The following is a 26,698-nucleotide window of genomic DNA, read 5'->3' as shown; positions in this document are numbered from 1 at the left end:
ATTGCTAAAATTGATAATAAACGTGCCTCTCCAACTAAAACATTAGACGGCCACAAAGGAGCAGCAGGTCTGAAGTGTCCACGGGGACGGCTACACGTCAAAAAAGAAAAAAGGAAGAGGATCAAAATCAAGGGCTGGATTTGGAAACAGCTGCACGGCATCAAAGCGAGGACCGGTAACGGGGGCCATGAAGGGTCCACTGTGGCAGGAGCCACCCTGCTGAGGCCAAATATGTGCAGTGACAAAGCTGGAGGGGCTCTGGAGGGGGTGGAGGGGAACATCTCTCTGGACAGGAGCCTGAGGGAGGACGTGCTGGTGCTGCTGCTGCTGCTGCTGCTGCTGCTGCTGCTGGTTGGATGGAGCAGCATGGAAGCAAGAATGTTGAGAGAATTGATTTGGACACATCGAATAGTTTAAAGGGACTGTAAAGGTGCAGGACAGATGTTAAAAGCCTGTGATATCGAACACTAATAAAATCCAAAGTTCTTTTTAAGTTCAGTTGTGAAAAAAATGGCAAAACACAACTAAGATTTTAACCTTCCCTAAAAAATAAAGCAGTGACTTATTTTCTAAATCGGTTCCATACATTATAAATATTTGGAGGATGTACTTAAAATTCTCTAAAGATGCAGAACTTGCTGGTTATAGCGGCAGCTGTGTGGTGACTGGATGTAACCCCGTGTCCTCTGCCACTGATAAAATTGTGCAAATCAAACCATTTTATCTGGCATCGACTGTAAATATCGTCATCACTGTACTATGAACTCACCTGAAACGTCCAGGATTTTGGGTGTGAAGGCCAAATGCTGCAATGAGAGGGTCTGCCGTCTCTGGATTAAAGGTCAGCGTGATAATTCACTACGGCTGATCACAACCTGCGTAAACCTGCTAACATAGAAGAAAAACTTTGGTGTTAAAAGTATTGACTATAAATGAAACGCTGCATAGATCAGGCTGAGCCAGACGCAGCCATATTAGAGCTAAATGCTAACTTTGACTCATAAAAATTAGCAGTGTTGACGTTAGCTAATGAGAACATTATAGGGAACCTGAGATTGATTGGAGTGTTTTTAGTTTTGCAGGTAATTTGTTCTTAATATAAATTAAAAGTTGTAAGTATTACAATTTATCAGTGTCTACATGTGTTCTTATAATATAAATACAGTAAAGTGAGAAGTGTTGCAGTTACCATTAAGAACTTTTATAACTCGACCACAAGAGAGACTTGCGGAAAATTTATTTGAATTTGAGAACTGGCAATAAGACTATAGAAAATATAGATTGTTCTGCTTAGAAAACATGAAAACATACATTTGGCCTATATATCCTCTGTTAGTATACACAGACACACTCTCACACACACACTGTGAGAAGAATACAACAAAAGACATCCAAGTGTTCAAACAGAAAATCAGCTTAACAGTACACAATAAAGGTAGTCTGGATGTTTTTAATACATGGTTAACTGTACACATGAAGAAAAAAAACAAACACCATAATTAGACATTTTTTTTTTTTTTGAAATTATATCCCTTTTCATTAAGAAATGACGTTAATACCAGAATCATTTTCCATAATGATGCATCATTCGTATCATTTATATTAGATCACACGAAGAAATAAAAAATTAATTAAAAAGTTATTAGCATTGGACTGAGTCCAACGCCCCGCTGAGTCCCCGGCGAGGGCTCAGCGGGGCGTTGCTGAACTGGGAGGTACCAAATAAAGACAGTTTTTGATCATAATACTTAAAACATAAAAATACTACATTAATTATTACACAGGTACGAATTACAGCGGCTTAGCAGTCTTGAATAGTTCAGGTACAGAACATATGCACATACACACAGAGAAAAAATGAAATCTACCACTTCTTGTTTTTCTTCATAACAAGATGCAACATCAAATTTCAAATCACACATTCACAATCTTTGAACATTTTCAGTATGAAAACAGAACAGAAAAAAAGAGGGACAATTTTCCTGCGACACTGATCACGGGAAAACAAAAAAAATAATTTCTTATATAAGTATTTATATATATATATATGAAACATATATATTTTAAATTAACAGTCAAATATGAGCATATATACAGAGTTTTACAAGGTAGCAAAGGCAAAAAAGCTATTTGCAACATCCCCCTAAATCCTATAATATCAGATCACTGTAATAAATTATCCATGACATTTCCATTTGAAAAAAGAGAAAAAAAAAATCATCTTAAAACTACAAGTTAAAAGTCTGTCAAAATATTAGAGAACCCATCTTTGTTTCAAAAGTGAAATAAGATATTGCACCTTTTTTGTATTTAAACCAGAGTACAATAAAAATGACAATGAAAAACAGCATACAATGCACAACAGGAATTAAATTAGAACTACTGCCGCTGGCTGACATTAATCCTCATTTTTTTCTTTTAAACCTTGTAACAAAAATACATTTCCTGTAACAAAACATCACAGTTTCATTTCACTGAATTATGTAAAAGGAAAACATTATTTTTTCTTTTTAAACATCTTACGACAAAACAAAAAAGAAAAACGCTGTATTCAAGACTGCTAAGCGGGTGATCATGGTTTCATTGCGACATAACTAGAAAAAATAGATCATATTGCCTTTTGAAATGTTACAACTTCTTGGGTTTTCGTTTTGGCGGTACAATCTGAGTCAAGACAGGAAAATGTAGAAAAGAAGCAACAAAAAAAAAAAAACACAACAACAGCTCTCTCTCAAGTCCAAAAAGGGATCCCAGATACTGTCTATCCAAAATAACAGTGTACATAAGCATTTAGTAACAAATAAATGTTCCTGATTTTTAGAAATATTACTTTATCATATAAGTCATTCTACAGCTAGTGTTTCTCACTAAGAAAAAAAGTCTTCAAGGCGTTGTAAATCTAGAAACCCCCTGTTAAAAAAGGGTCGTTTTCATCCTCTCAGTGATTCAAGTCTTTATCCTGGGCGTCTTCTCTAATGATCCTGTAGGAATAAAAACACACAATATTAATCACAATCTGCCATTTATTAAGAGTTTCAAAGAGGAAGCTGATGATATTTTACAGTTTTTTTTCTTTTTATTGTCAATCCGTTGATAATTTATCCGACTTATAATCTTACAGTGAGGTTGTGACGTAGTTCAGGACGTAGGCTGGCTCAAAGAAGATTAATAAGTGTCAAAAAATAGAAAATTGATTAAAGGCTACAAATATTTTATACTATTAACTCACAGTTTGTGACAGAAATGAAAGAAAAATATCTTAAAAACGCCTTAAGATCTCCTAAGGTGTTCACAGAAACTCTAATGAGTATATTTTTAATGAAAGAACTTGCCAGATGTAGCGAGTGATGAATTTATCTGTTGATTAATCGAATAACACTTTCACATCTACTCTTGACTAAACAATACAATAATAATTATGACTCAATGTTTCAATAAGGGTAGGCTAAATAACACAGACACCTTGCTGTTGTAATTCATTTAAGTTAAATTCAATTAAAAATGGAAGAAACCTTAAGCATCTGCTTGAGGCTCAGACTGCGTAGGTTTTAGCTAGGTGGATCAAATTTTTCTTCTTTATTCACATGTGTGCATGCACAAATTAATCTGCTTCCCTCTGCTGCCGTCTTCCCTTCTCTTCTGTCCCACATCCTTCTTTTTTGTCTCTCTACCTGGCCGGCCTCAAGCAGCTATATGAGCAGGGTTCTGCTTGAGGTTTTGTACTACTAAAAGGTTTAGACACAAGTTTCCTTCGTCTTTTCGTGGGGTTTGTTTAAAATAGACGGCAGCCTTAGCCTTCAACATCTTGTGAAAAGAGATGCGAGACACATGTTGTTGGGAGACGGATCTCACCTGAAGGCCCGGGGCTTGTGTCTGCTGAGCGCCCTGGTTGAAGAAGGCCATCGGCTGTCTGTAGAAGTCAACCCAGGCGGCGTTGTAGTCAGGATTAGAGGTCTGCTGAGATGTAGGACCAGCTGTCTGGCCTGAGAAGGGTGAGGGGAAAAAAAAAAGAAATAAACAGAAATGAAGAAGAAACAGAGCAGGACTCTGCAGCAATCTGTTTGTGTTGTACTTGTAATAAAATCCATCCAGAACAACTTACCCCAAGCTTTGTTATATTCAGGAGCAGTACTCTGAGCTTGGTTCTGCTGACCTGTAAACAAGCAGCAGACATTAAATCCACAGTTTATATTATTAGAAAACTTTCTACTCAGGTTCGTCTTAATAAAAATCTTTATTCTCTATTGTCATATTCAAAACAAGTTCTAATCTACACATTTTGTGATTAAGTCCATTCATGCAGGGATCTAAAATAACGCAAACTGAAGGATAAATATTCTTTTGTTCCTGAGTGACACTTGCCTAACTTTTTGTAATACTGCTCCCAGTCCATCTGGCCCGTCTGGGATCCATTGTGACCTGAAACCAGACACAAATAACAGCACAGAGTTGGCGAGTGCGGGTTTGGCTTTTCCGCTTTTCCACCTTCTGCTCTCGTCCGCGATTCTGATCTCTAATGATTTCCATTGACAGCAAATGTAAAAATGTGTCCGTACAGGAAACACGTGGTTAGCCAAAGGGAATGCGTTTCGTAGCAGACTGGCTGTGAATGAGCCATGTGCGCTTCTCTCTGACTGCAATTATCTAGCTGTGAAGGAAACAGAGTTCATGATTTGTAGTTCTTTTTACTCACTGTGGTCCTGCTGGCCTTGAGGTTGCCATATTTGAAAGGTTGTACCCCATCCTCCAGTCATGAACGTCTGAGGTCCACTTCAAGTAAGACAATTCAACGTCAGTAAATTTACTCTAAAGACACCGACAGTAGCCTTAGAAAAATATGAAATATGTGCGTAAGACAGAAATTGAACAGTACTGTTGAGGAGGAGTGGTTGGTCCTTGGTTGTAGGGATTCATACCGAAGCTGTTGTTGACCCCCATTCCTGGACCCTGGAGAAGAGAAAGGGAAGAGGAGGCGAGTGAGAGACCACACTTGTGTTTAAAGGGAGCCAACAGGCAAGGTCAGAGGGCAGGGCCGAGCGCTGATGCACTCCATTAAGTCCATTTGATGGATTCTTCATGTTTAACCTCTGGTGACATCCTGCTGGCCACCAGGACCACAGCAGCCTACCTCACCCCAGCAGCTCCCTGCGTTGACATGTGCGCTCATGAATATCAGGCCAGACAATAGCGGGGTTTTTTTTGGAAGGAGGAGGGGGAGGGAGGGAGGGAGGGAGTGCGACGAGGGCCTTAGCCAGACCACCTACCCCAATTCTCTCATCGATCAGCTGGCGAGCCTTTTCCAACTGCTGAGGGGTGCCTCGGATGGAGAAGATGCGTACATTGGGGTCGGTGTTGGGCGGCGGGTTTCTCTGGAGCTCCACGTGGGCACGAGACTGCTCTTTGATGTTCTTTATGGTTTCTCCACCTGAGGACGCAGAAGGTAATGACACAGTTTAAGACTCATTAGTTCTCCGAGTCTTAATTTAGATTATTTTAACAAATACTAGTCTACTGAGCACTTCCAAAACCGTCTGTCGTCCTACATTACCCACAGGGCAACTAAAAGGGCAACAGCTGGATGAGGGATTCGTCTGGTAGCAGATAACGGTGACGATGTCTGGCAGGATAACGTCTAACTAAGCTGAATCAAATCGCAGGTACTAGCACTATGTGAGACCAGTAAACAAACATTTATGGTGTCAATATAATTAAACTTGTCTGGTTGCTGGGTCGCCTCACACTTCCTCATGCAGAATTTGAGGGTTTACAGGTTTCGGCAAATACTTTTTGAAGCTTTCTTAAACCGGAAAGCCGCACAATGACGACCACGTACCGTAGAAGTGAGCAGGTCGGTGAGATTTTCTCACTAAAACATGAAATTCGGTCTTATTTGAAACTGTCCCATCCGTCAGGCCTGACTTCTCTTCTGACTAAATTCACCTTATGAAGAATCTGGCATGTGTCTCACCACTTATCTACCATTCTCTCGTAACATCCATGCAAATCAGGAAACAAAAGAAGACATCTCCTGCACGCCACCCCCCCCCCCCTCCTCGGCATCAGATGCCAGCTTCCCGACGTGTGGGGAGAGCAATTACACCAGCGGAGAGAAATGAAACATAGCTGCCAGGAGAAAAGGGGCCAAAATTGAAGCGTATCCTCCTTCTGGGATATCGTTTGTCTTTTTTTTTTCTTTTTTACCCTTTTCATTCTTGACTCTGTGTTGTCCTCTGTGATGAGAGGAGGGAGCGAGGAGGGGTTGCTGAGGGTGCTTCCCGGGGGGACACCGGGGCTGTCCCAACATCAATTACACATTTGTTCACTTGTGGCTGACACTCTGATGACCCTGGCTGACCCCCGAATGAAAACGCTCATCAAAAACCGCTCCTCCTCCGGTAGCCTATTCCTTGCTGCCAACAGACTGCACATGGGCCATTAACCCATTGTCAACCAAATGAAACTTCTGCCTTAATGAAGCCATTATGAGCTCTTCTAGTCAGACAGCAGAGAGCAATGAAGACCCCGACTATTCATTTCATGGACTGGGCTGTAGTGAGGACAGATAATACGGGCCTTATTAATGAGACTGGTTTAGTGAGCTGGAGAAAAGGAGGGGAGACAAAAGTGCAACTGGTGACAGCATTCAGGGCAAAGCCAAGGGACTGGTTAGCTGCTGGTGGGGCAAATAAAAGGTCTTAAAGGCATCAAGGATAAATAGCTTCACGAGAGTTTGTAACATTTTTGATGCAACGGCAGATTTTTCTGCAGGTTAAATTAGCAATTCAAATGAAAAAGTCTGTGTAAATGTTGATAAACTATTAATTTTGGGCAAAAACCTCTCGGTTCCAATCTTTTTTTTAGTTTTACTGGAATTGTTTAGACAAAATGATCCATCTTTGTTAGAACGGCTCCAATAAACTGTGAAACGTCATAGACTAAACGATCAATTTAATAAAACAAGAAAATAATCAGCACTTTGTGTTAATTTGGCTTTGCATACTTTTGTAATGCCTCTGTCCCGTTGTATAAAAAGTTCATGGAATCAAATAATCCCCGCTATTATCGTGATCACTTCAATAAAAATATATTTGAGGGAAAATGAGCATGAAATAGGGATGCACCAAAGATTGCTGCGGTTGTTGCTTGCATCATCACAACATCCTGTTTCGGCCGAAAGTGCATTTTCGTTTTTTTCGGCTGAAAGTTTTTGGACTTTTGTTGCTGAAACAACACGTAAAAGCAACAACCGCAGCAAAAAGTTTCGGTGAAATCAGCCAAGTTTCATCGTTTTTACATTAGCTAAAAACTTTCAGAAATACTTTGGGCCAGTTTTTATCTTTAAATAAAAAAGTCCCTGGAAAGACACTATGTTAAATGTTAAATCTATCAAAGGACGTCTCTTTAAGTGTAATTTACTTAAAAAAACAGATTTGTTTGGATTAATTTAGCATCAGAGTCACATTTTTCCAGCACCAGCTTTGACTCTATTCTCCACTACGTTCATTGTATCTCTCACTTATCGGAGAAATACGAGTATGAGGATTAAACAGAAAACTACTGAGTCCTATGAATTCATTCATGAGCTTTCAACCAAGCAGAGTTCAAGACAAACTCCATCTGCTGATCCATCTGTGAGGCTCACAGGGTTTAGTTAGCTCAAAACTCATGAGTATAGTTGTAGGAGGCTTGTTAGCCCCTTGCACTAAATTCATGGCTGTAATAAAGTCTGAGCAGGTTGGTGGGTGGCTTGATTCATCAAACTCTGTGTGACGCTGTGTGTGAGTGTGTGTGTGTGTGTGTGTGTATATGGGGTCAAAACAGAGGGGCAATGGGCTGCATATGGCATCGTAAAGATATTAATCACCGCACCCTTTAAGGGATGGCTGACAGCACCCAGACCCACCGCCATCTCCACCATATTGGCCCACTTCATATGCTAATGCACAGAGAGGGGGACGCAACGCCCAGGTTTATTTGTTTCCCTCGCCCCACTACATGCACAAAAGCCACTTGACATTTCTATTGCCATGTTTTTATCTTAGGTAAAGAGGCCCCCTTCAACCCGCCCACCACTGCACACACGCACACACACACACTAAGGCAACATGCATGCCAATATACAACACACACACACACACACACACACACACACACACACACACACACACAGATCCTTCCAATGCAATGGTCAATGACTTTTAAATAGCTGGCAATAGAGTGGGCATGAATAGCCAATAAGCTAATTCCTCCTATTCATTCCCTCGCTGCACTCTATTGGGCTGAAAGACCCTCATTAGATGCCAGGCAGCCTTCCACATGATTGAGAGCTGTTATTATGCACCTTTAACAATTAATGTCACATTACACGCATTATCCCCGTCATTAAGCCCTTAGTGAAACCAATGAATGCCACTTGTGCTGTATACATGAGCCCCGAAGGAAGAATAGGAGGGTGGTCACTCGCCCCCACCTCTTCTCATCAGCTTCACGCGGTGGAAGAACACCACACGGTGTTCGGTTATTAAAATAGAAGCTGGTGAGTCGGATACACTCTTAGCAAGACTGTTCATTTTGATGAGCTGCGTATTATTTGTCTAAGACGGCAAGGTTTGCGCAACATTGCAGAAGACCTCACAGCCAGAAATCAATTAAAACCAACAAACAGCAGCTTGTGCTTTAAATACAAGCTACTAGGTCTTAGCTTTACATACGAAGCAAGAGCTTGACATTATCCACAGGTATTTACATCAACTAAATGAAAATATGTCACTTACCTTTCCCAATAACCAGGCCACACTTATCAGCAGGTACAGCATATGTCACCTCCTGCAGTCCTCCAGGGCCTCCCATGTTGCTGTCACCCCGTCCGCGACGTCCCATTACACCACCATACCCATCCCGCTCCTACCGGGAAGAAAACCAGCACAAGAGTCAATAATACAAAGACACGTGGGCCTTAACAGCTGAAAATTTATAGTTGATTAAATTAGTATTTAAAGTTTCCTTCATTTGTGAATTCAAAGCGCATACCTGAGCTGTCTGAACCAGTTCGTTGATGAGGTGGACCGCATGGTGGCAGTGTTCGGGCTGGCCCATCACCTGAGCAACACGGTCAGGACTGACTCCATCATCTTGAACCACAAAATAGACGGGACACAAAAAGGTCTTTAACAGATTCAGACAAGAATAATTCTGGTGATTATTTGTAAGCGTCGAATCTCTGCGAGTAACAAGGAAGATAGTTGGACTAAATATCACTTTGACATCTTATTTAGTATAATTTAAATTGATGCTGCCATCAAACTCAACTCGTGAGCTTGTGGTTATCACATAGGAAGATGTGTACAACGGCCTTAACTCACGAAAGCACTAGTTTTCTTTTATAAAATGACAAAGAAATCTATATACGACTAAATTAAAATATATCAATATTTATCATCCGCCTCCACCACTTCTGAAAAGCTCTGCAAACACGTCACAACTCATGAACTCTGACCTCAGTTTGTGTCTACCATTAGAGGGAGGCTGCTCATATGGATTCTTCTTGTGAACACGACCCTGTTTTAAAGCAGCATTAGCTCTTCTGGATTAGTTTTGGTTTGAGGAAAGCTACTTTTATTTATTTATTTTTAAATGAATGAGTAAAATGAACTCTCTTTGGTAAGGTTCTTGTAGTCAGTCTGTGTTGTCCATATGTATGTAAATGATGCACTATTTTGTAAACTAAAGACTAGAGTTGAATTACAGAGACAGAGGCCAACATCATGTCTTCCTCACCTTGTTTGAACTGGATCCTGACCCCAGCATCGCTCTGAATCTTCTTGATCATCTCTCCGTTCCTGCCAATGATGATGCCAACCGCAAACCTGGGCACAACCACCTGAACAGAAAGAACACAGGAAAAAGGTTAAAGTGTCTTTTCTCTCTGAGGAAAATCAATGAACGCGCATTTACTTGGATGTCCGGCACTTACATCCAAACTGCTTCCGCCCATTTTGGATCCAAACTCTGCCCTGCCGACCCTGAAGTCTCCTTGGTCTTTGTCTCGGATGAGCTTCACCACAAGTTCACGGGCTTGCTACAAAGAAAATTGACAGACGTAGTGAAATCATCTAAAATCCTACGTCATTCTGCGGCATGTGAAGAAAACCGAAGGCGTAAAATGTGTAAAATCGAGTGTAAACAGGAAAGACAGCAGCACACACTGCGCTCTTTCTCAGACCGACCTGCACTTTGTGGGGATCTCCAGAGATTCTCAGGGGCTTGTCTGCTCCAGTGGGCATGGGGTCATCCTGAATCATTATCATCTGCACTCCTGTTCTCTCCTGCAGAGGTACAATCATACAGAAGCAGAAACAGCCACCAAAGAGTTAGCTGGGGGTCCTAAAGACTATTTACTCTGTAGGATGGAAATTCTTCCACACCTCAAAGGACAGGTTTTATTTTCTACGAAATACTGGGGAATTTATATTAAGGAGAAGTAAAATGATATTTCAAGTCAACGTAACGCTTTGTTAAAGTAATTTTTAAAGTAAAAACTTGTCAGTGCATATTTGCACCACACTTTTTAGGTGATTTATACACAACATAGTATTGTGGATTAAAGGCTAGATTTGTCGTCCGTGAAAGATCTCTACAGTTTGAGGCTCTTCTTAGCTTTCTAGCTCACAGTTGCTCTTCCGGGTTTCAGCTTTTGCCAAATACAAACTACTGCCACCTGTTAGACTGAAGAGTTATTTGCTTCCCTAACAGCCCCATGACATATGTGGCAGCTGGCCGTTGTCTTTGCAGTGGGGCGAAGTGAGGTGAAGCCATCGTCAGCCTTCATTGACGGTAGTTCATCGATGCTGGTTTGTTGTGTTTGTACCCCAACACTCAGGTGCCATGGGAAGGGGTGTGCACATTAAAGGATTTACTTGAAAACATCTAAAATATATCTTAACAATGCTGATGTATAGTTTATATGTTGAAGATGAACTGATAAATGAAAAATGTCCATTCTGTAAGACATCAGGAACAGGATCAACAGTTCTTGTTCTTTTTCAAACATAGCATATCGTATCTAGACTCAATTCTGGTAACACGGCATTTGGGCTTCATTATGGGGCCCGTTTCAACCGATAAAGGATAGTCCTTCAACAAAACAGAACCATTTGATGTAAACAAATCGAACTCCACGGCGTTCGAAAGATGTGTGCGACTATTTTGCTGTTAATGACTGCATGAAGTGCATCCAAATGAGCATAATCAGTTCCCAGCAGAATGAATCCAGATCAGCTTCTGCTGCAAAGATTCTGCAGGTGGGGAAAGTCGGACTGGCTTCCATGCTAACCTTCTTGATAGCTGTGTAAAGGTTTGTTGGGGCAAACCAACAGAAATCTGATCAAGCAGTACTTGAACAGCTTCATTTATATTTATTATTAAACTGTCATGTAACATCGACTGCTATAACATGTTTATCTCCTCTCCTCCTCTTCTCTTTTTTCCTGTCTCTACTCAGCTGGCTTTAGGCAGATGGGTCCCTCCCTATGGGCTGGGTCCTGCTCAAGGTTTCTCCCCTTGCCACTGTTACCTTCATGCTTGCTCTGGGGGTTTCAAGCCGGGTTTTGTAAAGCGTTTTATGACAATTTGTATTGTTATTGACGCTATATAAATAAGTAAAAAATCAAATTGAATCAACTAAAACAGCTGAAATACCACTTAGGTGATCCGAGGTTAAATTTGGCTGCTGTATTAAAGTCAATCCTCAAAAAGGGACACCTCAAGCTGCAACACTGACAAAAACTAGTAGTTAAGGCCTTAGTTTCTACTGGTTAGGTTTTATGTTTTACCTACAATCACAACAGAAACACAAAAACTGAGTTGGTAAATACAAATGTGTCTCAGAAGTCTATTTGAAGTTGTCCAGATTAGTTTATCTAGTCCAGGTGACTTGGGATTACGGATAATAAATAACCGGAGCTGGTTTTCTCATCAATTAACCTCCCATGAAGAAATAAATCCTGTCCAATTCATACCAATTTAAAGTTTTACTGTAACTTTGCTGTATTCTCAGTGCCACACCTGCAGTTGTTTGATGGTCTCTCCTCCCTTGCCGATGACCAGGCCGACCTTGTTGGCGGGGATGAGGATCTGCTGGATGGAACTGTTGCCGTCCATGTCATTGTGGAAGCCTGGGCCATACCGACACTGCTCCACAATCTCACTAAGCAGCCTCTTTGCCTGCCTGGGGACGGGTGGGTGGAGAGAAAAGGACATCAGTCGCCAACAATTAAACAAAGGAGAGTCCCATTTTTTCTTTTTTTTTTTCTTTGTCGGATGTGAGAAATGTGTTCAGGTGACTAATTTAGGAGGAGAAAAGAGTTCGTGCCCTGTGTGGCAACAATAGGGCACACTTTCCTAATGATGTGTGTGGTTTCAGTACATCTGTCAAAGTGCTGAGACTCACTCAATGTTCTCTGGACTCCCAGTCAGCGTGCATGGCCGGTCCAACATGCCTCCACTGTCTATAACAACAACAACAACAAAAGATTTAAAGAAAAAGCACATCATCACACATTCTTGTCGGTTTTATTTCACAGAAAACCACAAATTGACCTCAAAAACTTTACAACACAGGGACAATCAAGAAGCATATCAGTTCAGAGTAGATCAAAATAACTGATGTAGTGCTTTAACAGTATTTTAAAAGGAAAGTGAACTGCAAAGGTAACACAAGGTACCAACCACATATTATTTTAGTGAAAGACTTTTGTATTTGACAGCATTTTCCAATACAATTTCTGTTACTTGTCAAGCTCAGCAATAAATCTTGACACATATGAGGTTTGGTCAAATACCAGCAAAACTGACTTGGGGTGCAGTATGTTGACAGCCAAGACGCTATATGAAGATGTTTAAGTGAAAACATGAGTGAAACATCCATCCATATATTCAAGATGTTTATTACATACGCGGCATATGTTGAGGACTGCAAAGCCATGTTAAAAATGGCAATGTCTTGTATATTTTATACTCATTAAATCGCAAAATTATACATCATACTAGATTTATTCCTTTCAAATGCAGACGCTTTTCTCTCAGATCATTTTCAGCTGCTGCCACACTTGCTACTCTCAGTTGTGACACTCAGTCAAAAGGCTGCACCTTCAAATTCTTCCGCGGCCAAACCCATTATCGCCACTGCTGTTATATCAAAGCTCCAATAACTTACATTCAAGCATGTACATGCAGTTATTAGATAGAAATGTGCATATTTTGGACCCAGATACATCTTTGACTGGCACTTTTCTTCTTCAATCTCCAGCCAGGAGTTCAGTTTGATATAAGACATGAAGAGTATTGACTTCATTAGTGACACGTTTCAAGAGCTAACTGCCTTTCATCTAATGGCTTATGGTTCTCAGTTCACAGATGTTGTTTTATGTTTAGCTTGAACTTACCAGAAGCGATCTGGATCTTACAACCAGATTCCAGCTGAATTCTTGAGATCTGCTCTCCTCCTTTTCCAATGACTATGAGGGAGGGAGGGCAGGAGGGAAGGAGGGAGGGAGGGAGGGGAGGGGGGGAGAGAAAACACCCAGTTTAAGCCTTTTTGAATTTAGACCAACACCCCAAGCAGTGACCCAAAAACTGAGTAGAACGTCAATACTGATGATTGCGCGTCAAACATTAAATACTGATTACAATGAACCCGAGGGCTACTTACTGAATCCCACCATCTTATCAGGCACTTTGTAGTCTTCTGTTGCGAGAGCCCTGTGAGAGATTAGGACGTGATCAATAGCTCATTCTCTTGTATGCATAAAAAATAAAGAAGTCATCAGGGCGGCAACAGATGATCACACTGGGTATCGATCAATCCGTTAGATAATAATTTGGACCATTAAAAGTTAGAAAATAGTGACAACTTCACAACTCTAATAAAAAACAAAAAGACGCCTAAAAATGTAAAAGCTTATAGTAAACTAAATATATTTAGCTTTAAGAAAAAGTATTAGCATATCCGAGTTATCGTAAATGAGATTGGGAAAAAATATGATAATTTCGTCATTTAATTTGTTGCATCCATAATTAAAAGAAAGTATTTTAATTAAAAGAAACAGTAAGAACTTTGTAGTGACAAGAAAAAGCACCATTTAAACTTAATTTTGGTTGAAAAAATAAAAAACTGACCTCAAACTATTTAACTTGAGCACAGTTTAAATATGAGTAATCTACTCAAAGAGCATTAATAGTAGAGTATGTTCTGCTCACCTTTGATGTACCATTGGACCGAGATGGTTCCCTACTGAGAAAAAAAATAAATAAAAGAGAGCAAAGCAATTAACATGTGAGAGATCATGGATAAAAATACATAATATTTTAAATATCTGCTGAAGTGATATCCAGCGAAGCAGCAAAATGAGAAAGAATGAGTCAGTGCTGGGAGCAGATGGATGTGTCCCTGCCAATCCCTCATGTTTGCGGCTGACCCACAGCGGGGGGCTTTCACCAGCATGGAAATCAGGCCCGCGAGTGTATGAGTGAGTGTTTCAATCAGAGTCGCTCAGAAAAGCCGCCGGGTCAGTGGCTGCTGGTTCTGAATTGAATTTTGACAGGTAGCACCGAGCAAGGGTCCTGCAGGGTCACTGGAGGATGTGCTGCCACGGACGTGGAACACCTGAGCTGATATCTCGCCGGTTCAATCAATTTTATGGTTGTTTGGACTGATTTCACTTCTTCTGGAAAAGACCCGGGGTTAACGCTTGAGAATGGAACAGCTATGAACATATATATATAAAAAAAAAAAAAGGGAAGGTGTACTGAATTCATACGAGGACAAGAATGGATGATAAAAGTGTCTTTGTGAGTTAGTTTGATAATTAAACTGCAGCGCTACAGTGATACCGCTTCTCTTGTTTCCCTTTTACTGTGGGACAACCTTGACTCAGAAAAACTGAGGACAAATTGTCAGACAATCACACATTGTACCAAACAAACTTAAACTAGAATTGCATACAATTTTCCTATCCATGCATCCAGGGCTGAACTATCATACAAACAACTCTGACAAGATAAGAGGAAGACGGGATAAATGACTGGTGTTTCCACTTCATGGACATGGAAATGGATCAAATCTTTGTTTCGTGCGCATGGCAAAGCAAACTAGGACGGATTTTTTCTATTTTTTTTTCTCCACTACGCTGCGGTGTCAGATACTTAATGTTTCACACAAGCACGAAAATACAAAACCATGGCTCTCACTTCACAGATTACAGTGTTTCCTCCTACATAGCTGAAATGTGCGACATCCACACAGAATCATAAACAAGAAAAATGAACCCACTCAGAAAAAGATGCCCGAGTGGCACCGAAGGGAATAAAACAGAGCTGCCGTCACCGCTCGGAAAAGTAAAGTTTATAAATGATGTTTTAATTTAAACAAATGAGTCCGATAAACGACAGCATTTTACACTGGCCTGGCTGCAGACCTCCAAGTCGCTGCCTACACGTCTGCTTTTTTATGATATGTCTGATGCATTTACTGGATGTTTCCCTGGAAACAAAACATCCAATGATCCAGATCACTGGAGGCAAAGTTGAGAATAAAGACATGTCTATCCCGCAACGGGGCCCGAAAAATAGCAACAGAAAAACAACCACGACAGCTGAAGCAAACTGATTGAATTTTTTCCTAATGTAATTTTCTGTTCTTGGCATTTTCCCCTTTAACGGACAGTGTTTAGAGAAGAGGAAGATGGGTAAAAACCACGGCAAGAGGGTCATACTCCTACAACCACTGGCTCGGTTTCTTTGTCAATTTAAAATAACGCTTTGATTCAATAACACAGCATCTTTAGTATGACATGAAGTAGTGATATGTGTGCGCTTGTGTGTGTGTGTGTGTATAAGGCTGACCTCCATTGTCTAGTGAGCGTTTCTGGCCTCCGAAGCCGTAGAGGGAGGGGTCTATGACTGGAGACGAACTGTTCATGTTGGGCATCTGGTCTCCTCCCATCTTGGCTGCCATCTGGAGACACAACACAGTAGGACAGATGGAATGAAAGCAGAAAGTAGATAAGTGACGATATACGTTGAACACGCGTTCCCCTTCCCAGACTTAATCTTGCACAAGCCTTCATGATAAGTGTGACACCTTCTCTTTTCCTGTTGCTTGCTTAAAAGCACCCAGTTCGCCGAGAAGTTTGGCCTCGACAAAGCCATCTGTTGTGCAGGGTGTTATCTCTTTGACAGCAGCTGAAGACTGCACTTTGTGCAACGTTACAGCAGCTTGAAGCGGCATGCTACAGTTCTTGTTGAGACTACAGATGGCGAAGCATCCCTTGAAACATCCGTCATGCGCCGGCTCTCGCCGAATGACTTTTTCATGCTTTCACTGACAAATGATACAGATCACAGTACATGGCAATATCTCGACTGACTACATTTGTCAGGAGAGGAGTTGCCTGAAAGTTAAGACAGGTGTGACAGCTACCTAGAACAATGGCACAAGAACCACTTTCCAGTTCCTTAAAGTGTAGGCTGTCAATCCAGTTTGTAGAAGCTGTACGTGGCTATGCAAATGTAGAAAGGTACACAGAAGGGAAGACTAAATCACAAATTTATCACCACAATTTCAAAATTTCACAGTGATCAAAACACAAACAGTTGAATTTTGCCGACTTTCAACCTTATCACTATTAATCCGAATTCAAGATATAGTATGATCTCTTGGGATCAGTTCGTAAACAAGATGATACTGTTCGTTTCAACTTGTATTTCAAGTTTACAGCTCAATGAATCAGATCTAGATACCGCTTAAAATCCGCCGCTAGCTATGGTTGCAAGCCTGCCACGGTTCCAAGAGCTTCTAATATGAGTACAGAGGATGTAACGGAGGAAATAGCCGACTCCGAGACTCAACCAGACCTGAACAAATGCAGCGAAGAGTGGCCGAGGCTGCAGCTGCATTAGCCTTGCAACAGGATATAGCTGATGGGAACCATCCAGAAATTGTGACCGGCGGTATCTTTGCTCAAATCTCTTTCTGATGTCAGCAGAACCCAAATCATTATGCTGCCGAAAATCAGTATGGGCTGTTTTTGTTGGAACATCAACCCGGAAAGACCCCTCCCCCTCCCATGTGCGCCTTATAATGCACAAAAGTTTTAGTCCTCACTTGAAGAAAGGAGGCTAAAGACCTTCTACAAGATCCCAGAGTTTAATTGGAAAAAGACAACACGGTCCACAGGAATAAGAGGGCAGATGCCTGAGTAATGATCATGTTATGTTATTTCTGTCACATTTCTACAGTCAAGAAGCCAAGTTCTGGTCACTGACAATCTTTGACTGTACTCCATGTACTACACAAAACCACAGTCACGCCACACCAACAGTAATAACTTTAGCAAACGCTTGTTTTTGATTATCCAAGTTACAAAGTGTCTCTGCATTTCTGGCTTCCTCCAACATACATTTTCTACACTGGTTTCTTGGCGTGAAGGAAAAGTGTTCAATAACCTCCACGTAACTGCAAGAATAGTGCATTTTTTTTTTGTATTCCAGCTCTTAAAACAAGTCTATAGCTTCTTTGAAATTATCCACTTGCCAATCTAAAAGTCAATGCTCACGTTCAGCAGTGATGGACATTTAAATCTTCAGCTACGCTGCATGAGCACACCAACAGCTTTTTCCATTCCCCATTAATCTGCCTCCTCTCCTTCCACACAAAAGTATAGCATTTCAGAAAATTACACTAAATTGACATCTGTGCCTGAGTGGGATTTTTTCACAATATGAAAATATAGTGATGGAAATTAGAGTCTCCCATCACCTTCAGGGATGATTATCTACTTCAGAGTGGAAGCGAGAGGGGGGCAATGGAAATAAGGAGGCATAAAAGGAAGCAGGTGTGGGGCTGCCGTTTCCATAACACTGCTGCAGCCATGTACACGTCAAGCAACATGAAAAGCCTCATAAATTAAGCGAGCACTTGAAAATGTTGGAAGTTCACGTAAATTCAGTGTTTCTCCGACTTTTGATTGACTACAGCTACCTGGCAAGTATCTTCCTGAATACCTGGCCGTTTCATCTGCTATTTTCCTCACAAAATGTACATATACTGTCAGGGTTTTGAGTGTGTTTGACGTGTCAAATTTAGTTCAGATAATCTTGTTTTGTGACTTTCAGTCAGTCAAGTCAAAGTGGCTTCTTTTGCTCTAGCTATTTTGTATGTTTTTCCTCAGTGGCTGTAAGAGCACAACTGCCACATTAGGGCAGTTGTGTGTGTGTGTAGTTTTTTTTTTTTTGACATGAGCATATCCAAAACAATCTCCACAGCGGATAAATTAAGTAATGTGTAGTTATGTGTTTTAATGTCTATGGGGAAATCAAGATTTTGCAAAAATAATGAGTATTGCTATTCAACAACTGAACTTAAGATGCACGGTTTTTGTACTATACATCCACTGCTGTATTTATTATTAAAAAAAAACACCTAAATTTTATGTACACTTATATTCTTGCTCTTATCCTGTTTTTACCCATTTAATTTTATCTTATTCTCCAGTGCTGTCGATCTGAAAGATTAAAAAACACAATTTCCTTTCCTTGCAAGCTTGAAAATAAATGTGTCTTGTGGCTGCAGAGGTGTTAGCAGATGCTTTAACTCTGATGATGAAATATACTTTATCTGAGTTTACTCAAAATTAGATAAAATATATCTATAGTTGCACATTTACTGAGAATGTGCACTAATCTAAATGTTTTGAAAGTAATTTGTGCACGTCTTTAAACATACAAATTCAAGAGTTAAACATGCAGAGGCATAATCTGGGTTATGAAATACACAAGGGGATGTTTTTATCATTTTAGGTACCTTTTGTATAATAGGTGCTTGGAGACACCAAAATTTAAATGTCCTAATACAGTGGTCAACGAGAGTTTACAGTCCGAGTCTGATGGACGATGTGGCAAACTGTCAGGTACAAACTGTCCATCCAACAGCAGAACGGCCCCTGTGTCCACTAGGTAAACACCACTGTGGACTGGCCTCCAAGGTAGTTTCACTGGTTTAATGTAACCTTTGCTGAGCAAATATTTATACGGTATATGTAAAAGAAAATAACTACAGTCAGGATTGATATTTTACGGCTTAAAAAGTGTACAAAAATATTCGATTTGCCAAAAAAAAAAAATAAATTGCAAATGTGCAAGAACAACTAACCCACTGACTCTACACTTTTATTTAAATTTCCACTTAACACATTTTATGTTATACTACATGAAATAGTGTGTTATGTTTTATTGGACAGTGAGGGTCAATCATAATGTTGTGTTGAGGATCCAAAGGGGTATATTTAGTGACGCTCAGACTAACGGGCAAAGGGGAGATTTATTTCTAGGTGAATTACACTAGACTAGACTTTCAGGATGTTCCGCTCTAAGAATTAAATGTCACTTCACACTTTCGGGATCTTTCTGTGGGGCAGGGAGAAGCAGGTAACCGCAGTCGCTGCATCTGTGGGAACTACCGCACATAAGAGTGCACTGAAGCATTAGAGCTTCCACTTCCCACATCTCAGGCCGATGCCACTGCGATGTCACATGATACACCGAAGGGAAGACTTCTCTTTTCTACAGAGTGTGCGGTGCCACTCGCGTATTAAAATATGGAAATGCACGATTCAATGTTTGCCATGAGCAAAATGCATACCCATAAACCACTAGGCTCATTTGTGAATTACATGATTAGCCGTCACACCTGACTAAATGTGACGCTGATAAGTGAAGCTGTCAATTTTCTTTTTTATAGTCTACTTTTTGTCGCAGTGAAATGTTCCTACTCAAGTAGCAGTGGTTTATTTTAGTGAATACAGGTTCAAGAACAAGATATGAGCACATGCAGAAAATATTGGGAGGACTGGATAAACCAGGGGGCCCTGAAGGCATTGTGACTGAAATACATTTGTCATGTTTGCTCTACCTGGGTTTACTTTACACTTGGCTATCTATAGCTGCACATTTGCAGAACATTTGCATTAAACTGTGCCGTTTTTCCTAAATATTTGCGCATGTTTTTAATATACAAATTAAAGGGGTTAACATAGCGGAAACACGTGCAGGGTTTTAATCTGCACGGTAAGGAGGGGGGGAAGCTAAAGCAGCTATATGACTAAAGTCCAATTTACATACTATTAACTGTTGTCAGTACACTTATCCTCGACAGCACACAGGGCGCTCCACTTGTGACCAACTTAATAAGCGCTCACATATGGTGACATGGGCTCTGGTGACCATCTCTACCATGTGACACTAAAGGATATCAGAGAGGAGCAGTGAAATGCAGATTGTGTTTCATTTTAAATGTTATTTTTTTTTTTCCAGGTATTTTCCAGGCAGCTGTGGAAAAATCCAAGTGTGCTCAACAGGAATGGAGGGGGGCTTATTTCAACAGATGACGTTACACTTACATGGCCTAACTCCAACGCTGCCTGCGAGGACACACAGTACCTCACACATGCTAGCTAGTTAGCTAGCACCAGCTCTAGCACCTACTACTTACTTTTATTAAAATGTGCAACATGTCTTTTACATACAAGTTTATCGCTGAGTTAAATAAGGGGGGTTTAAAGGTTAATATAGCGTGTGGCTACCTACTTAGCTCTCGTGGTGTCTTTTTAATTTGGGGCAACAACCAGTTACACTGAAGCTAACTCAGGACTTTAAACTAGCATGCTAGCTTTCGGGCAGCGTGTCAGCTGCTCGGGCTTCACGTCTAAACTGAAATGTTAGCTCCAGTCACGATGTGGGTCAAGATGCAGGGCGAACAACTTGTGTTGGTGAGTTAGCAAGCTAAGCTAACAGCAACTTCTGTGAGTTGACAACAGGTTGCACTGAATCGACTTAACTTACTAAAGTAGCACAAACTTCGACATCATAAGAGGCCTTCGTGTTTTGCGTCAGCTATGACTTGTCTGGTCGTTTGGGCTGTTTTGACAGCGAGTTAACGCGTCTTCTGTCCACCGTAAACTCTAATCTGCCCGCTCGGCTAGTTCGTGTTAGCTTGCTAGCTTGCTGGGTGCATGAGTGGTGTTTATAGTGAGGGGGTCCGGGGCTGCCCCGACCAAAGTCCCCCGGCCTGCTCCGCATGCAAACACGCTGTTGTGTGGTCCGAGAGCGTCTCGCGTCGTGTTCGCCGAAGAGCATTTTACCTGTCGGACCCGGCGTATCGTGTCTGCGAAGTCATCTTTCGTTCCGGGCTGAGCCACCGAGGCCTGTCCCTGAACCAGCTCCGCCATCATCATCATCCGCCTCGGCAGCTGAGAGCCACACTTAAAAAAAAAAAAAAAAAAAAAAAAGTGCTGCACACGTGCCAAGCCAAAGCTCCGCGAGCCACATGATCTCGCGAGTTGATGGGGAGACAACACACATGTCAAACATGACACATAAAGGTAAATAAAACACCTTTACTATAACTGAAAAAGGTATGAATGCAAAATATAACATGAGTAATAATATGAGTGTGATTAATAGTCCATAATATGTATAATATAAAATTATATATGCTGTAATAAATCCCCCATTTAATAATTTACAACATACACATGATATATAGATAGATAGATACTTTTAGTGAAGCTTGTTTGATAAAATTTGTAAAATCTTAAACCCTCCTCTTTTTTTCCTGGAGTTTCTGATCATTATGTGTCGCTGGACTACCATTCCCCGGAGGAAACAACTGGGTCAAAAAACACACCCTGACCATGTGAGTTTTAGGTTTCCGTAGCCCCCAAGAAATTGTCCTAAGAAAAACCTAAACTCCCCACAAGTCATGTAGAACTGAGGAAGGTATTTGCATGAGTGGAAAACATTTTCAGGAAGAGCCAACAAGTTACGCAAATCTTTACCCAACACTACCACAGAGAGAGGACTTTGCGAGAGCGACTAGAGATGGTTCAACACAAGGTGTAAACCGCAGTTCATATGTTTCAAGAATAGAAAGACCAGATAAGACATAAGACAAGAAAAAAAGAAAAAAAACAAAACATCTAGCCCCAACTGTGGAACAGCTGACTTTGGACAGTTGAGGACTAAGAACAACTAGTATATTTTTTGGTAAACGGTTAAAATAACTAAAATTATGCCAACTCTACATGGACCTAACTCCGTATAAATAGAGAACAGCAGCAAATCGGTACATTACACAAAACAGGAAAGTGATGTTTCACATATTGTTAATCAACAAAGGTTCTAAACAAGTTTAAAAATGGTTGGAAATTAATTTAGGACTATTCATTCATTCATTCATTCATCTTCTGTAACTGTTTGTCCTGTGAAGGGTCGCAGCTTATCCCAGCTGTCATCGGGCGAGAGGCTGGGTACACCCTGGACAGGTCTCCAGTCTATCATAGGGCTAACACAGAGAAACAGACAACCATTCACACTCACATGCACACCTACGGCCAATTTAGAATCACCAATTAACCTAACCAGCATGTCTGGAGGAAGCCGGATACCCAGAGAGAACCCACGCAGACACAGGGAGAACATGCAAACTCCACACAGAAAGGCCTTGATTCGAACCCGGACTCTTCTTGTCGTGAGGCATCAGTGCTAACCACCATGCCACTGTGCCGTTAAATTTGACCAGATTAGATGTCAGATTTAGATCTAAATATTCCTATTGATTTAAATGTTGTCCCTAAAATACACCAGTAAACATTTATTACACTATAAATTAAACTGACATTAGCTGTAGATTTAATGAAAAACAAGTCCTAACATACATCATGAAGCTCCCAGAGAACCACAAACATGTTTTAATGTGATTTTTTACTATTTATAGTTCTACTAATTCAATATCTTTGCCAGAATTAAAAAAACAAAAAAACAAAAAAATAAACCAATGGACTCAACAAAATGAAAACTGAGGCTTGTTGGTTTTCTCCCTTGCTGCACATGTGGAAACATCTATTGTTGCACATCTGGAAAATGCCAGCAGCAAGAGAGAAAAAAAAAAAAAAGTGAAATTGCTGCAAATTTCCAAACTGTTTATGCAAAACAGTTCCTGCTCCGCAAATTGTATCCAAACCTCAATGAGCTAAACGTGAGGGCTAAAATCAATGTGTGGTCGAGTTGAGCAGAGTTATTTAGGTCTTTGTTTCTGGGCGTCTGATGATTCTTTCTATACGATGATATTAAAGGTCTAATCTGTATCTGAATGTAAGTTTTGGATGCGCAAATAAGAAGAAACGCACAAACCTGAGGCGCATACCAACTTAGTTAAGTTATGTGCCCATTCTTAAACACTTAAATATCCAATTCCTTCTACAGTTACTTGAATGCAACATGCAGCTGCAGTCGGAATGATTGACCCCGAATTTGAAACACACAGATTGGCATGTCACGTCTCACAGACATCCGTATGTATATCAATTTCCCTTCCTCATCAGCCCCTGGGCATGTTATCACCTCCAAAGAAGAAGCAGAGGAATTAAATGGCAGCTGAGAGCTGTTCACAGACCTGCGCGTCTAAATGAAGACCTCCAATTTAGCATGAATGAAGTCTGATCTGGCCCAGTAAGATATTGCTACCATGTGCTCCCAATGTATTCAAACCTGGAGGTGGCTGGGAAATGATTTTAGTCGTATCAAAGAGGGAGTCGGATGGTGGTCGTCATACACAGCCAGATGATGCATGCATGAGAATGGACACACACATGGTAAGTTGTTATTATGAATTCAGGGGCAGTTGAGGCAGGTGTGAGTCTCTGGAGTCCTGCCAATCAAGCAGTGGGAACCGAGTTGACCAAGTGTGTGTTTGTATGTGTGCAGCTGTGGTTACCGTAGCAGGCTGATCAAGTGTCTCACACACACACACACACACACACACACACACACACACACACACACACACACACACACACACACACACACACACACACACACACACACACACACACACACACACACACACAGCTTCCTCCTCGTCATTGTGTGGCAGAGAATAGACGCTTGTTCCCAGGGTTCACTGTGTTAAAACTGTAGTGCCACTTGTCCGTGAAGTGCATGCGAGCACAAATTTAAGCAAAGCTTTTGGTCTCTCAAGAAAAAGAAACTTCAAGAAATCGTCAACAGGAGCAGAGTAATTGATCCATTTTCATTATCTTCAGAGAAGTGCTCAGCTGGACAAATCAGCATTTAAAAAAAAGGAAACATCAATTATTTGCACTCTCATTACTTTCAACTACTGAGCTTTTACCTCCTCCTCTTTTCTCTTCCCTAATCTAAAAAAAAAAAGCGCAACGTGAAACTGTAATTGCTTTATAAATGGCACGATTCTGCTATGAGCGTACATTTCTAAAGGCAAGGTACAAGAAACGTTTAGTGTTTCATCCAGAGACCTCTGAGGTATCCCAGCACGGCTTTCATCCATTGTTATGCAGCAGGAAGACTTGGCCACATCTGCATCATCTTTTGTGACGATTTCCAAAACCATTCTTGAATTTCAAATGTTGAATCAGTTGCTAGTTTTATTTTAGTATGATTTTTATTCTTATTCTTTTTTTTTACTCCTATGACATTTGTGAGTGAGGACAGACAACAAAAACACAACCAGAGGCGTCTTTTTCAATTTTGTACTGTTTCAAAACATGGGGCCTACATTACACATGAAGCAACTCAGCTGCTGAAATGGACCTTTTGAACTTGTGGTTACGACATGTGAAGTTGTGTACACAAATTACTTGGTGTTCAAGTGGGTTGTAAGTTGAAAGAACAGCCCAGTTAGGCAACTGTTGACATCTAGAAGCAACAGCGGCTAACAGTTAGCAAACTAACGGGTGGCTAACTTTATCTAGGAAATGGAATCAATATTTTCCTCAGACATATCACAGAATTATAAAGATTATGAAGTGCGACAACATTTGAAGGCAGATTTGGTTGTGGGAAGCATAAAGCGCTCGGAAACTTTTATCACATGTACAACAGACTTTGATGTGTAAAACATGTAACTCTCTTTAGAAATGTTCAACACACACACACAGTCCAACCACTAGTTTAATGTCCACAATTCTTACCATGATTTTTAGACCAAGTCATCATACTAACCATTGATTTAAATTATAAGGATTTGCTTGTTGTTCCCAAATGTCCCCATGGTGTGACTGATTAAACAGATTTGTGTCCCCACACCGTCAGTTAAACCAGCGTAAATGCACACACACTGCACAAAAAGTATAACTATGTAATTTTCTCTTTCCTGTATTATTGTAGCGGCACTTAAACTATGTTATTTAAAGCTGTGTCTGGCTGCAAAATTAAATATATAAGAAACACACAGAGCAGAAACCACAGACAGCAATATCAGAATGAGAGAATATTAAAAAGTGCAATGAAGATAAAAAATAAAATAAGTGTGTGAGACAAGAGGAGACATGGGTATCATGGTGGCTGAAAGAGTATAGCATAAAGGACAAACAAAAGAAAACCCCTGACAGGTAACATCCTGTCTTGCAAGAGAAGATTGACAGATGAAAAGGATAAACAGACCGGCTTTGCCCAATAATAGGAGAGACACACTTCTACCTCCTTGTTTTTTTTACCTCTTTGCGGCATTTTACTTTGCAGCCTCCTCCTCCTCCTCCAGCCACTTTGCTTTGATTCAGCTCTGTATCTGTATTTTAAATGACTCAATTACACGGGATCCCGCGGTGAAAATTACGGATGTTTTCCACTATTTCTCTCCACTGGGACACCATGACCCCTCCCTGGCTCCAATAACCCACCCCCTTCCTCCTCTTTTCTCGATCCCTCTCTCCTGGCCTCCCTCTCCACCTGTCCCATTTTCCTCCTCTCTCACAGTCGCCCCTTTTTCTTGATAAACATTCGCTCTGCTGTGCGTATCGGAGGCTGAGAGGAAATAATAGCTAAATGGTCTTGTTTGTGAGCTCCCTGCACGGCGAGCTGACAAAGAGTGTTTTGCAGGTAATTCTTCTGCTGTCACCACAAAACAAGCCGCCGAGAAGACTTTCTTAGGGATGACACGAGGCGCTGTTCAAATCCAAACACCAGGCATGACAGAAATAAAAGCATATCAGCAGGCAGAGCTGCAGAAATGGACAGAATGTTTTTTTTTTTTTATTCATCCAAAGCAAAGCAGAGTTGTGATTCTTTTCGGCACTTTAAACCCACAGCTTATGTGGCCCCGAGGCATTCTGAAAGTGGAACCTAGCCCCGTCTGTGTCGAATCTACTTTCAAGATAAAACCCTCACCTACCGCTGTGTTGCTCATACTCGCTGAGGTGCAAAGTGGCAAGTAATGCTCAACCAAAGCACACGGCTGGATCAGCGTTAAGGTGGCAGTGCATCCACAAGTCCCGGCAAGCAAAACAAGTCTTCCCTCGTTTCATACATACAAAGGAGAACGTATCTTCCAGAGCTGTCTGACAAACACTTGCCATGCATTATTTAGCAGCTTGTGACTTATAGGGTCCAAAATCTAAATCTGGGCCACTGCCAATGTTCAGCTTTCTACAGCAAGCTTTTCTTTATACAGTTTACCTCCTCAAAACCCTACGCACAACCGTTAATCTCCCAAATAATCCCAAGACACTTAATAAGCATCTCAGGATCAAACTTTTCTCCCAATAGCAAAACCTTTCCAAATGCAGCTCATTTTGCAAACAATAATTATTTTGCTAGTGTTTGCAGTTTC

The 26,698-nt window shown here is 40.9% G+C and overlaps 1 protein-coding gene across 1 annotated transcript; it reads right to left on the bottom strand.

The window, feature by feature from the left end:
• Positions 1-1,174: 1,174 nt before the first annotated feature.
• fubp3 (far upstream element (FUSE) binding protein 3) lies at positions 1,175-21,303 on the bottom strand. Its single transcript, XM_084572306.1, has 19 exons — positions 21,195-21,303; positions 15,901-16,012; positions 14,257-14,290; positions 13,709-13,758; positions 13,443-13,514; positions 12,449-12,506; positions 12,064-12,226; positions 10,227-10,325; positions 9,974-10,078; positions 9,778-9,880; positions 9,031-9,131; positions 8,775-8,904; positions 5,265-5,425; positions 4,874-4,947; positions 4,694-4,770; positions 4,363-4,419; positions 4,103-4,153; positions 3,853-3,983; positions 1,175-2,981 (listed from the first exon to the last, which is right to left on the bottom strand). The coding sequence occupies exons 1-19, from the start codon at positions 21,288-21,290 to the stop codon at positions 2,973-2,975; spliced, it is 1,683 nt and encodes a 560-aa protein (XP_084428432.1). The 5' UTR covers positions 21,291-21,303; the 3' UTR covers positions 1,175-2,972.
• Between the last annotated feature and the right edge of the window lie 5,395 nt (positions 21,304-26,698).

The sequence above is a fragment of the Chelon labrosus genome, assembly GCF_963514085.1.
Source record: "Chelon labrosus genome assembly, chromosome: 22".
NCBI classification, from domain to species: Eukaryota; Metazoa; Chordata; class Actinopteri; order Mugiliformes; family Mugilidae; genus Chelon; species Chelon labrosus.
This window is presented reverse-complemented; position numbering and strand designations above follow the sequence as displayed.